This window comes from Lycorma delicatula, chromosome 13, assembly GCF_047948215.1.
Source record: "Lycorma delicatula isolate Av1 chromosome 13, ASM4794821v1, whole genome shotgun sequence".
NCBI lineage: Eukaryota > Metazoa > Arthropoda > Insecta > Hemiptera > Fulgoridae > Lycorma > Lycorma delicatula.
The window spans coordinates 47,821,860-47,836,659 of record NC_134467.1 but is presented as its reverse complement, the minus strand read 5'-3'; the positions used below and the strand labels follow the sequence as shown (position 1 = coordinate 47,836,659).

Sequence of the window (14,800 nt, the reverse complement as noted above, 5' to 3'; positions counted from 1 at the left end):
CTTGAAGGATTATAACATACTTTTGAAACTATCTGAGTATATAGTTTCCTATTTAATAACTGTAAAAGAAGCCATCAAATAATTGAGTACATTTTATATCATATAAAGCGAAATCTTCTAGTCCTCAGTAATAAACATAAACATGAAAAACAGGTTTGTGTCAATTCTTAACACTAATTTTACTTTTATAAATATAAAACTTATTATTTTATACAGACCTGGTATACATTTTTGATCATTTTTACATACTCCTGTTTTACTTAATTTGTGTTCATAATAAAGACATAACTGGTTGCAGTTGACTTTACAATCAGTAAATACTTGATCAGACCGGCAATCTGAAATTAAAAAATAAATTAATAATAATTTAAAAATAAAACAAAACAGAATTAATTGCCTAATTATGATATTTCAGTTATTGAAAAAAATAATATTAATATAAAATATTCAATCATAGTTAGAAAAAAATCTATTATAATTTCTCAGACACATGATCTGAATGAATCTAAAAAGACTGAATAAAAAAAATCTTAACTTAAAACCTAGCAGGATAGATAAAGCAAAAGAAATCGGAACTTCAAGGATAAAAGAGAAGTAGGATTTTTTGTTTGAATAGAAAGAAGTTTAGAAAATAATTTATAATGAAAAGTTGTTGTGGATGAAGGAAAAAGAACAGAAGAAAAAATGGATGTGCTCCAAAAAAATAAAGGTAGTATGGAAAAGAAGAAATTGTACTGGCCTGATCCCTAGTTTGCTATTTTAAAGTAATAATAAAATAAATTAAAGCAACTTGAAAAAAGATCCTTTTTCAATTCTTTAAATTTTGAAATAGATCCAAAATTATAAACAATAAACAAATTCTTGAAATCTTTGTGTTATTTTTATACACAGACACAAATGGAATACATTTTTGGTTAATCAAAAAGGAAAAGAGAAATACAGATTGGGGGAAGAAGAATAGAATGTATATGTTTCGCCGATACTGGTGAAGAGTCCAAGCAAACTAAATGAAATGCTCGATGACTTAAATGAAACTTGCAAAAGTTAGGGTGAAAATAAACAAAAAGAAGACAAAATGTATGGTATCGAATGACAATTGTATGGTGGAAAAGACGAGAGGATTGAGATTAAAACAGGAAATTAAGTTTTAGAGCTGGTGAAGAAATTTCAGTACTTGGTGAGCTTTATAAACAATGACTGTTTGCACAGTAGAAATTGAAACAAAAATATCAAGAAGTAAGCAGGAATTTAATAAGAAGGGAAAACTGCCATGTGGAAAGTTAAAATTAACATTAAGGAATAGATTAATGAAATGTTTTATTTGGAGTGTGATGTTGTTCTATGGAGCCAAAAGGAGGATGATGAGAAAGGCAAACAGAAAACAAATCAAGGCTTTTGAGACTGATAAATGTCAGATGATAAGATCATGTAACAAACAAAGAAGTATTAAGGAGAATCGGAGAGAATGATAAATGTCAGATGATAAGATCATTAACAAACAAAGAAGTATTAAGGAGACAGGAGAGAACACGAAAATGTTAAATGTGATTGAATATAGGAAAAAGAACTGGCTATGACATTGTATGATAAGGTGTTTATTGGTGGATATGATAGGTTTGGGGAATGGAAGGAATGGAAGGAACGGAAGAAATTTCAAATGATGGATGGGATTATGGAAAAAAGAACATATGCTGAAACAAAGAGGTTAGCAAAAAATGGAACAAGCTGGAGAGCAGCAGCCATGACAAGACTTGCCCTAATGGCAGAACACTGTGAATGAATGTACTTAATTGTGCAGATTTGAATAATGAATCAGAAACCATTCATGACTAGAATGTTGATGAATTCTTATTAATTGCTCTATGCGTTTACTAAGCATACAGATTTCAAAATGTAGTGGTTATATTTATATGTTAAATGAAACATGAAAATTGACTATGAATCTACGCATGTTTTAATTGAGAAGTTATAAAAACTGAACTTACTCTTTCACATAAAAATTAGTTCTTTTTAAAACTCATTTTTTTCTGAATTAATATGTAACAAGCAAAATTAGGCAATTTTCCAATTATTAAAAATTAAAAAAAAAATAATCATAAATTTTTATATATGATAGGACACGATGATATCATGCGTGCAATTTATAACAAAAAAATTTACTTCAGAAGAAATATTCTCACATAATTTTTTAGTACATTAAAAACACTCAGGCTTACTGAACAAGGGATTCAGGCGTTCACAGTTGCCAATGTGGTGACAATGTAGGGCTCCATAATCATTAGTGTGATATATACAAGAATACTAAAATAGCAATATGGAATTAATTTTAAAAAAAATTAACTTTAGTAAAATATGTGTCATACTTACCTCCAATGTGTTTAATTGTTGGAATAGAAGGTGAAACATAATTAGGCGATTCACTTTGTGATGTAAAAACATTTTCTAAAAAAAAAGAATAAAACAAAACAATAAAAATTAATAAATAAAATTTTAGATTAGACTTTTAAGGATTCTGAATAGAATGGTGGACAAAAGTAAAGCTGTTTTTAATGTGATCCGTAGATGATCCAAATGAAGCAGAAAAAAAAAATTATTAATTAAATCGGAGTTTAGAGTGAAGTTGTGCAATCAAGTTTTGTGTTAAACTTGGGGAATCCGCGAGTGTGACTTTTGAAAAGTTGAAACAGGCCTACAGGGAACATGGTTACACAGCCATTTTCATCAGGGAATTTTTGACCTCAAAATGAATTCCTACTGTTCCTCACCCTCCTATTCACCTGATTTGAGTCCTTGTGACTTTTTCCTTTTTCTGAATTGAAACGTGTCTTAAAAGGACGTCATTTTGGAACTCAACTCTGGAGAACATACAAAAGACTGTGACTGACCGGTTAAAAGCCCAACCAGTTGAATCTTTCCAGCGCTGCTACCAGGAGTGGGAACAATGACTTCGCCGGTGTATAACTGTCCAAGGGATCTACTTTGAAGGGGATAATATTGTTTGAGAAAAATAAAAACTTTGGTAAGTAAAAAGTGAGTCTCTCACACACCTTGTACAGGGAAACTTTTCTTCAATATCTTTAGGTTCCTAATAGTTTGCCCTTTTCTAAAAGTTTAATTTTGGTGGCTATCTGCTCTTCTTCTACCAAATTGTAGTTCCCAACATTTTCTTTTATTCATCCAGTTTTTTTAATTTCTGCTTGCATTTTCTTTTTCAGGGGACTATTTTATTCTTCTTGAGAGAAGTTTTTTCTACAAGACATTCTTCATGTCACCTTCTAGGACTTCTCACTGCATTGAGCATTTTTTTGGTAATAAAAAATTTGCCCAGTATTTGCAATTGCACATTGATAAATTATTGACTTTTTACAAATTCCCAAGAAGAAGAGATTTATTAATGGAAAAGCCACCGCTTTTCTCTGCAAAATGCAATTCTCTGAAATTTTTTCCAATTTTTCATGACTTTTCTAAAAATTTCTGATGTTTTACTTATTAAATTTATATTTCCTGACATTCCCTGCTTGTGGGAATCATGTATGTACCAATGAAATTACAGCCTGATAAAAGAAATGTGTGTCGACTGAAACATCCTCACTTACTTTCATCGATCTGCTTATAATTAGCATTTTGATAAATCCTTCATAAGTGTATGAACAAACAAGACCATCACAAATTACAGGAAACTGAATTCTTGTTTCCTTTTCAAGAATTCTATGAAACTCATCCAAAGAAAAATATATTATCTTCAAGTTCTCCATCAATATTTTGAACCAGACACAAAACTTCATCTTGAAAGTGTTATCATTTAAATAACTTTATAATATTATTTTGTTTAAGTGGAAGAATTTAGTTTTATAAAATATTTTTAAACCGTAAACTTTTAAAATGAAAAATTAAACTAATTTTTTAAAATAAAAATGCGAGGGCTATTTATAAATTAACCTCTGGTCATCTGATTGAGTAATAAATATAAATAGAAAAAATTTACTATGTATATACAAAAGTTATATATATATACTTTATTTCTTCTCGATTAAGTCCCCATCAAAATCAAAAATTTCTCATATCATGACACCGACTTGAATATTCCGTTTTCAAAGAATGGTGTCATCAAAGTAACCATACATTTGCAGCCTTCATTCAAGAGTTCATCACTTTTGGAATGCTGAGTAACCAGCCAATTCATCAATTTTGTGAACAAATGAAAATCAAATGTTGCCACATCAGGGTTGTAAGAGGATGGCGAAAAATCTGCCAAGTAATTTGCTTAGTACACTCTTAGCACCCGCAGCGGATGTGACAAAATAACTTTTTGTCATGCAAAAACAACAATTCTCTTCATTAGCATTCCTCAGTGTTTATTCTTTATCGTTCTCCTAAGCTTTTTCAACATCTCACAATAAATATCTGTAGTTATTATCATATCTGGTTTCATAAATTTCACCAACAAAAACCACAAAAAAAGATATTGTTTATTTTAGAATTTTTGCGTTTGTTCGATAAGTGTATGTGTGTGCATCCACTGTTTGGGCTGTTCTTTTGTCTTGATACTGACTAATGAAATCCATGCCTTGTCCCAAGTAACAATACCATCAAAACAATTCACTTTATTTATTTTGGTAATGCTGAAGAAATCAATGCCGCTCCCATTCTTTTTGTTTTGTGGACATCTGTAAGTTGTTTTGGTATCATTCATATACAGTACTAATGAAAACCTAACCTATATGTAAAAATTCTGTAAAGAGCAGACCTTGAAATTTGATGAAAGTTTTCATGAAGTTAAGTAACTGTGAAACAGTGCTTAATATGAGTGCTTATTATTCAATTTTTTTGAATAAGTTAACCATTAACATTGCAGAATGTTCGTTTCTTATTTTGCACATTAGTTTGAATTTTGTGCACCATTCTCTTGAAGAATTATCACTTATTACATTATTACCATAAACTATATACAGTTGATGGTGGATCTTAGCTGCGGATGTTCCTTTTGCTTGCAAAAAATGAATGACTCTATTATGTATTTTGTATCTGATGAGAGCTACAATTGAATGATTCAAATCGACCAAATGAATAATATTACAGAAATAATAGAATTAAATTTACGTTAAATAAAATAATATTAAATACATTTAAAAGATTTCTATTTAACAATAATGGGGTTTCCCATGGGGTCTGCGTGTGATGGTAGAGTAGTGAAGTGTGCGAGCACCGCATGGGAGGCTAGACTGATTTCACCTTCAACTGAACAAATGAGGTGCTCTTGGGATGCTGTTTTGGGAGGTGCAATGGGGTACTATTATAATATCTTTTCAAAATTCAAACAGGGTATTTCTTAGTAGACTGAGGGCTAACTTTGGCATGCATCAGGCACACTCTAGATCTAAGTGATCATTGTCATTTGGAAATGTTAAAATGTTATCTAAAAATGAAGAAATATTTATTAAAACGTGTAAATAATAAGTAATCCATTATGGTGTTAGCTGCTAGGTGGCTAGCCACTAAATTCTCATGCTCCTTTCTTGCAACTAGCTGCTCCCAAGATATTTTTCTGTAGAGATATTTTCAATACAGGTATTATTGAAATTGCAGACAACATATCATGAGTGGTTCATAATTAGAGACCCAGATTATATGCATTTGCATATTAAGCCCATTCACACCGGTTATTGCATATTTTCCTTAAAATCTAGTGATGATGCATATTTTTGTTGTATTTACAATATTTTTCGAAGGGTACCTTGTTAAAGCTAGGGTACCTTGAATATCTAAAAACTAATTTCTAGATTTTTTGAAATTTCACGTTTCAAGGGTTAAAATGGGTTTTTTGAATTTTTTTGAAACCCTGCTAATTTTAATTTCTGCATGACAAATGAAGTAATCAACCTGATTTTTTGTGAGTGTAATCTTCATGTGAATAAACCCATTTCTATATTTTTCATATTCAACAACCTTGAACGGGGGAGGGGTGGTTTTGAATGACTGTAAATTTTCCTAATACTCTGAAGATATATATACATATTAATAAATACTCTTCAGATAAATATTTAAAAACCATTTTTTTAAGGGGTGCAAAGGTATACTACGGTACTGTGACTCAATCTACACACCCACTGCCACCATTACTGTATGTGTGACTGGCTGCACCTGTCTCCAGTTACTTGACCAAAAAGCATAAAATAAAACGACTGATCTGCATGGAAAATGCACGTAACCATATAGAGCTGGTGAAGCCACGACGGAGAGGTAGTAAATATATCCTAAGTAATAATTAAAAACTTTTCAAATTAAACAATCAACTCCAAAAAAAAGGTTTTAAATAACAAAATTCAATAAAATGATTTTTTTTGTAGCATTTCTTCTTTTTTTCCTTTAATAGTTAATTCATTTAGGTTAATAGTAGATATATTTTATCACACATTCACAATCACATTATACCACACTCTTCGTATTATTTTTTTAAATTTATTTATTTTGTATCTATTGTAACACACACACACACTCTGTTAGAACATCAATAATTTTTTTTAAACAAAAAAATACTTACCACAGCTGCATTTTAATTTGATTCTATAATCTTGACAAATGCCAGACTTCTGTTTACTGTTAACACATTCTAAACCAATACTTGGATTACATGTAACATCGATATCTGGAGATTCTGAATAATTAAACCATTTCAAAATACTTTTAGTCTTAGTTTTTGTTTTCACACTTTTTACACCTTTTCTGAAAATAAAGTAAAAAAAAATACATATATTTTAATGATTACTGAAAAAATGGTGGGCCCAAGGCCTGCTGCGAAAATGTTACACGGTTTATGTATCATTACACATGATTTTGTTAAATATTTTTGCTAATTGTAACTAAATAAATAACGTTCATGAATTTAGCATGCTAATAAGAAAAACTTTTACAATGAAAGGTTAGCAATCCTGTAAAGTTTTAGCTGTTTCTTGAGTTGTGATTTTTTTAACACAGCTCTTACCCGTATGTTTTCCTTTTTTATTCTCAAAACAAAAATATAATTTTAGATAAATTGTTTGTATCAAGAAGTATAAATCGTTAGAACGAATGAATTGTTCGTGTGCTGCGTGCAGCCATCCAGAGTACCATCATTGGCCTTTTCTGCGCCAATAGCAGCTAAAATAAAAATGTGAGCGCATACAACAAACAAACCCTTTCTTTTTTATGGGGGAAAGAACCAGTAAAATAATCATTAAATTCAACAACAGATTTGCATTTGTTCACTTGCAAGGTTCACTCGAAACAAGCATTGAAATCACAAGGTTGTGTAAGTCATTGGGCATTTGCAAATTGGGTTTTTGGAGAATCAAGTTGATAAAGACGTTTTCAATAAAGTCATCTTTAGCGATGAGGTACATTTTCTCTTACCAGTGTTTCTTTTGATAAATGAAATTGTCGAATTTGGAAATCAGAAAATCCAAAAAAAGATTGAAGAACTTCTTGCATCCTCAGTGGTTCACGGTTTGATGCGGAGTTTGGTCTGGGGGATCGATTGCACATTACAACTTCCAAAATGAAAATGGAGATACCGTTATAGTCAATGGAGTTCGATATAATGAAATGATTTCAAACTTTTTATGACGTAGAATTAAAGATATGGATGCGGAAGACATGCGGTTTCAATAAGACATGCAACAAGTTACGCCGCCAATGAAACCATGCGGTTATCGCAGGAAAAATTTAATTGTCATGTTTTCTTCCAGCAAGGTGATGTGAATTGGCCGCCAAGATCATGTGACTTGACATTGTTGGATTTTTCCTTGGATTTTTTTTTAAAAATAAAGTGTACAACATTAAACCACAAACAATTGAGGACCTCAAAGAAGAAATTCGACGTAACATTGCTGACATTTCCTAGCAATTATGTTCACATGTTTTGAATATTTTGTCAAGAGAACATGTGCAGGCAGGGCCATTTTTCAAACTATTTTCTCCTTGTCACTGCTTTCTAATAAAGCAAAAATATTATCAATTATGAAGTAAAAAATGGGTTTTATTAAAAAATTAAAATGTCAGCTCATTTTTGCACACCTTTATAAACACTCAGGTTTTATTCTAGTGTTGTTATGCCTAAATTTTTCAATATAGCGCATCGAGTCATTCTTGTCAGCTGATATGCTAACTGAATTTAATTTGCTTTGATTTTTACATTTAGTTTTTGGACAGCGTTATTTTTTAATATTTGTAATAGACATTTAAATCTGTTAAACTAATTTTATTGTAACAGAACTATTTGCTTAATTTTTTTGGCTTCTTCTTGGTCATGCATTCAGTTTTTAATTTAACATTTAAAGATTCATTGTTTCTGTTGCTTCCTTTGTATTTCATATACGAGGTGTGTAAAAAAGTAATAAGATTGATAACACTGCGAGCGATCTGGCAACGCTGTGTCTACCGGTCTATGCTAGACCGGTTTGTTCATCCATTCCACATGCTCAGTACGAGTTTCAACTCCGTTCAGGCAACACATTATTTTTGACAGCGCCATCAATGAAGTTGTGTGTTACGAAAATGGAGCATCAGAATTTAGAGCAACGTTGTGCGATTCAAGTTTTGTGTTAAACTTGGGGAATCCGCAAGTGTGACCTTTGAAAAGTTGAAACAGGCCTACGGGGAACATTGCTTATCAAGAGCACAAGTTTTCCACTGGCACAAATCATTTTTGGAAGGCCGAGAACACGTTGAAGATCAACCTCGCTCAGGGAGACCTTCAACTTCAAAATCTGGCAAAAACGTTGAGCGTGTGAGGGTTCTTGTGAGATCAGACAGTCGTTTAACAATAAGGATGACGAGCGAACAGTTACATTTAAACTCTTTCACCGCACATCAAATTTTGACAGACCATTTGGACATGCGAAAGGTTTGTGCAAAATCGGTGCAGAAAAACCTCACAACGGAACAGAAGGACAATCGAAGAAACGTGTGCGTTGATCTTCTTGAGAGGATCGACAACGATCAAGAATTTTTCAATCGTGTGATCACAGGTGATGAATCCTGGATATTCGAGTACGATCTTGAAACAAAGCGGCAAAGCGAAGAGTGGCACACTCCGTCATCTCCTCGACCGAAAAAATGTCAAATGAAGAAATCAAAGATCAAAACCGTGCCGATTTACTTTTTTGACAGTAGGGGTATCGTGCGTAAAGAATTTGTTCCTCCAGGACAAACTGTCAGCCAAGTGTTTTACAAAGGTGTACTTGAAAGACTCAGGAAAAGAGTGATTCGCGTGAGACTAGACATTACCGACAAGTGGATAATTCATCATGACAATGCCTCGTGTCACACGGTCATTTCCATCAGGGAATTTTTGACCTCAAAACGCATTCCCACGGTTCATCAACCCCCCTATTCACCTGATTTGAGTCCTTGTGACTTTTTCCTTTCCCTGAAACTGAAACGTGTCTTAAAAGGACGTCATTTTGGAACATTCAAAAGATTGTGACCGACCGGTTAAAAGCCCTACCAGTTGAAGCCTTCTAGCGCTGCTACCAGGAGTGGGAATAACGATTCCGCCGGTGTATAGCTGCCCAAGGAAAATACTTTGAACTTTGGTAAGTTAAAAGTCAGTCTCATTACTTTTTTCACACACCTCGTGCCCAATCTTTTTCGGTGACTATATTAAAACGTAGATTAAGCTACGTAAAATTTAATAAAATAATACGATTTTCGACTGACCCCTTTTAAACAGTCTAATGATATTTATTTCTGGACACATCTTGTGCTACCAGGTAATTAATTTTAGGCGTTAAAATTAAACATAAATAATTAAAGTATACTGACTTGACTTTTGCCCCAGGCTCTGCAATTATTTTACTAAATTGACATTCAATACCGATTGTTTTATTCACACCACCAGGGCAGAGAGCAATACCTTCTTTTAACATAACTGACAAAAGCTCAAAATCTCCGCCATCTTTATTTGGATTCGATATATTAATCCAATCAGTCCACGTCTCAGTACAGATTGTCTCGGTTTCATCTAAAAATAAACAAAGAAAAAACAGAAAAATAAACAAATTTTTAAGACCGTAAATATTATAGTCTTAAGCATGAGGATCATTTAACTCTTTGAAGACAACCTGATGATTTTTTCGTCAGGTTCAGTTTTATGTTAAAAAGATCAACGGGTGATTTTTTTTGAAGCTCGTTTTATGCAAGAAAGTTGATTAGGCGAAATTTCGTCAGCGTCAAAATGATGTTTTTAGTGATCATATGTTTAGATGTCATGGCAGTCCGCTTGATAGAAGTTACGTTTGTTATATTGTTTCAAGTCATATGTGACATGGCAATAAATATTCGGGTGGTAAAGAAAAATAATTATTATTTTCAACTTAATGATTGTTTGTCTTTATTTTTTTTGAGAACATTTAATTGTGTTCATCGTGTAATATGTAATGTCGTTCGTTTGTTACTGCTTTGATTTGGTCGCGAAATCATGATTCGTTCGGTGAAAAGGAACGCTTTATTTTATTTATTTAGTTTAATTATTCAATACTGTATTAATTGGTGCTTTGCTTAGTACGTATATGAGCCAATAACACTGTATGTCTTTATCATTGTTTTTAGCTGTTTGTGATATTCGGATCGTAATTTTATACTTGTTTCATCTTAGTGTCTTCTTTTCTTTTTTCCGCCAATATTTTTTTCTTTTTTCTTTTTCCTGTTTAGCCTCCAGGAATTACCGTTCAGGTATTACTTCAGAGGATAAATGAGGATAATATGTATGAGTGTACATGAAGTGTGCTTCTAGTACAGTCTCAGGTCGGCCATTCCTGAGATGTGTGGTTAATTGAAACCCAATCACCAAAGAACACCGGTATCCACGATCTAGTATGCAAATCCGTATAAAAGTAACTATCTTTACTAGGACTTGAACGCTGGAACTCTTGACTTTCAAATATCTATTGGCGAGTTGCTATAATACGCAAAATATGTGGTGTATTTCAAACACCGAGTGAAATTGATCGGGAACTTTAGGAATGTTCAACCTCTCTCTTTTTTTTCTGTTTAGCCTCCGGAACCACCGTAAGGTATTACTTCAGAGGATAATATGCATGAATGTTAATGAAGTGTCAGTCTTGTAAAGTCTCAGGTCGACCGTTCCTGAGACGTGTGATTAATTGAAACTCAACCACCAAACAACACCCTTGGATCAACCTGATATTGATTTGTGTACTGATAGTTCTAAAAAAAAATAATTTTTAAAATTTGACTAAAATTGATCTATTTCTTGCGAAAAATCATGAAATTTTCAAGTTTAAAACAAAACAGGACAACAATTCTAAAATTAATAATTTCCATAGTAAAACTGTTTCTTGATTTTGAGTTAAGAGATTTCAAACTCATTTGTTTGGTTTTTTCAGAGTTTTTTAATCTTAAAAAGTATTCGTAATAAAAAATTGTATAAATGTTTTAGCACAATCTTACAAATAATCATAAGGCACTGTAAAGTTTTTTTTACCGAAAATAAGGTGAATATGCAATTTTTTTAACCATCCCAAAAAAAAGGTCTGCTTCTCAAAGGGTTAATAATTAAACAGATAAACGGCAACACCGGAAAAACATTTAATAAAATAAAATTACTGTTTGATATTCAAGATGGCATTTCTGACATAGAAAATATCAGTTGTCTGAAAAGAACTTCCATAATTATAATCTCTTTTGTTTATTACAAAATATTGGTTCTGCTTGAAACATATACCGTGGAAGAAGAGCATGCACGCTATAAGATTTCGAAGGTGTACAACCAGCGGGAATTCACTACATATGTTAATATAGTATGGTAAAAAGTTTATTAAAGAAGGAAATTTTTGTAAGTGAAATGAACAGTTTAAGTCGGGCTGAACAAGGATCACAGATTTTCTACTGTAGCAGAAGACCGATGATGGAAGTTTTGACCGATAACAAAATCACTAAAATTTGAAACCGCAATATTAGCGCTTCCAGTTCATTATCCACGAGTAGCTGAATTACTATAAAACATATTCGCGGGGGTTCTGCGACAGTCAACTCAAAATCAGAGACACCCGAATTTATATTTGTATGAAAATTAAACGACAGCATTTTATCAGAAGATAATGTTTTAATAGATCCCATGATAACTTATAATGAAACTTGGATTCATCATTCTGAACCGAATTCTAATATCAGAGAACGAAATGGAAACATCTGAGTCTACCCGCCGATAAAAAATTCAAATCTATTCGTCGGCTGGTGAAGACGTGATTGCTACATTGTTTTAGGACAATAATAAAATCAATTTATAGTAATTATTTGGAAAAACCGTGTACAATCAACAGCAAACACTACTGTAACATTCTAGAAAATAAAGTGAAACCCGATATAAGATATTCATTTGTTCCCGCAGTCGAAGACTATGTGCATGTTAACCGATATAAAACACAAAAATTTGAAAATGCAATTACATTTTTCACACGGCATAATACGGGACGTTGTTCATGTTTGTTTATGATACTAAAACATACGTAGTAAGGTCCTCCTTCTGCAACGTTTTTTCTTTTTCCTGTTTTATCCCCCGGGAATTATCGTTCAGGTATTACTTCAGAGGATGAATGAGAATGATATGTATGAGTGTAAATGAAGTGTAGTCTTGTACATTCTCAGTTCGACCATTCCTGAGATGTGTGGTTAATTGAAACCCAACCACCAAAAAACACCGGTATCAACGATCTAGTATTCAAATCCGTGTAAAAATACCTGCCTTTACCTAAGACGAACGCTGTAAATCTCGACTTCCAAATCAGCTGATTTGGGAAGACGCGTTCACCGCTAGACCAACTCGGTGGGTTCTTCCTTTTGCAATTGGCAGAAGGGAACAAGAAAGATCACATCAGAAGTGTTTTACTCATCTCTTATCTCCTCAGATTTAAAGAAAATTATGAATTGTTTTTAGGAACAAATAATTACTGATATTGATTCACAGGAAGTTTTACGACAGAGTGTGGTATGTAAAGATGACTGTAAGTAATTCCTATTTTTTCCTCAAAAAGTTGAAATTTATGGTTTTTACAACTCGACAACTGTACCGATTGAAGAATAATGTAATATATTTTTCAAATATATAAATATAATAGTAAAAATAAATTTAAAGAATCATATTGCAGTTGAGAAATTTATTTTTTGTCTTTATCCTGTATATAATGATAAAACTAAGTAATAAATAATAAAAAAAAAGAAAAAAGTATTAAAATGAAAATAAGATTAATGTAAAATAAATATGGTTAAAAAAAGATAAATGAATTTTACACAAAATTGTAAAAAAGGTAACTTAAGGGGTCGTTTGCTTTATTGAATTTTATATTGTGAAAATTCTAAAAGTTAAAGTTAAAAAGTTATGATAATTTCAGCAATCAAAAATTCTATTTACTAATAGGAAAATCCTATTATAATAGTATTTTTGAGTATATTTTTGAGATCTTACTTAAATGAAGATAATGATTTATACAAATAAGTTGTAATCGGTGATGAAACGTGGATATCTTATTCAAATGTTAAGACAAAGCAGCGATCGGCGATAGCGGGATTCGTCATCCCTCAAGCCGAAAAAAGGTTACGTGAGAAAGTTCAATGAAAAAGCTTCTGGCTACGATTTTTTTTTGAACGCCGAAGGAATATTGTCGATTGATTTCTTGAATGTAGAAGAACTGGTAATGCTGTTACGTACTTGAAAAGTTTACAAAACTTAAGACGTTCGATTCAACCCGCCGGGTCGGTCTAGGGGTGAACGTGAAGTCGATAGTTCTAGCGTTCAAGTCCTAGTAAAGCCAGTTATTTTTACACGAATTTGAATACTAGATCGTGGATACCGGTGATCTTTGGCGGTCGGGTTTCAATTAACCACACATCTCAGAAACGGTCGAACTGAGAATGTACAAGACTACACTTCATTTACACTCATTACATATCATCCTCTGAAGTATTATCTGAAGGCAATTACCGGAGGCTAAATAGGAAAAAGAAAGAAAGACATTCGATTCAAAAGAAAAGGTGCGGGAAGCTAACCGAAGAGATTTTTTTTCTCTACAATAACGCACGACCTCACACGGCAAACAAAACAATTAAATATTGGTACAACTTCGAACATCTGGATCTTGCACCAAATGATTATTTTCTTTTTCTCCATTTAAAGCAATGGAAAATCTTCAAACTTCTGCAGTGCAGAAGTTTGAAGATGATGAGGAATTTCGAAACAGAGTAATTAATTGATTTAAATCGCAGGCGGAAGAATTCTTCAGTAACGGAATAATAAAGCTGGTAAGCTGATTTCAAAAATATATTGCAGTGTATAGCAAATATGTAAGTTTATTTTGTTATTATAAAATTTTACCTATTTCGCTTATTTTAATTTTTGGTAATTATTTAGTTGAGGTGCCTCACCGGGAAATTACAACAAAAAAAACCATCAAATCGTTGTAATATCTTTTGAAATGCATTTTATGATGGAAAAGTATCTGAATATCGATACACTCAATAATGCAGATTCTGACCTCCGAATAATGTAAAATTCTTTCTTATTCGCTATACTTTCTTTTTCCTGTTTAGCCTCCGGTAACTACCGTTTAGATAATACTTCAGAGGATGAATGAGGATGATATGTATGAGTGTAAATGAAGTGTAGTCTTGTACATTCTCAGTTCGATTATTCCTGAGATGTGTGGTTAATTGAAACCCAACCACCAAAGAACACCGGTATCCACGATCTAGTATTCAAATCCGTGTAAAAATAGCTGGCTTTACTAGGACTTGAACGCTGGAACAC

General features: G+C 32.3%; 1 protein-coding gene across 1 annotated transcript in view; it reads right to left on the bottom strand.

The window, feature by feature from the left end:
- Window positions 1–14,800, bottom strand: part of Hml (hemolectin) — a 278,319-nt gene that overhangs the window by 112,969 nt on the left and 150,550 nt on the right. The window contains exons 38-41 of the mRNA XM_075381665.1: window positions 9,802–10,000; window positions 6,542–6,723; window positions 2,368–2,442; window positions 219–338 (exon numbers count right to left, since the gene is read on the bottom strand). Of these exons, the coding sequence (XP_075237780.1) occupies window positions 219–338; window positions 2,368–2,442; window positions 6,542–6,723; window positions 9,802–10,000 (576 nt within the window). The remainder of the gene's footprint in view (window positions 1–218; window positions 339–2,367; window positions 2,443–6,541; window positions 6,724–9,801; window positions 10,001–14,800) is intronic.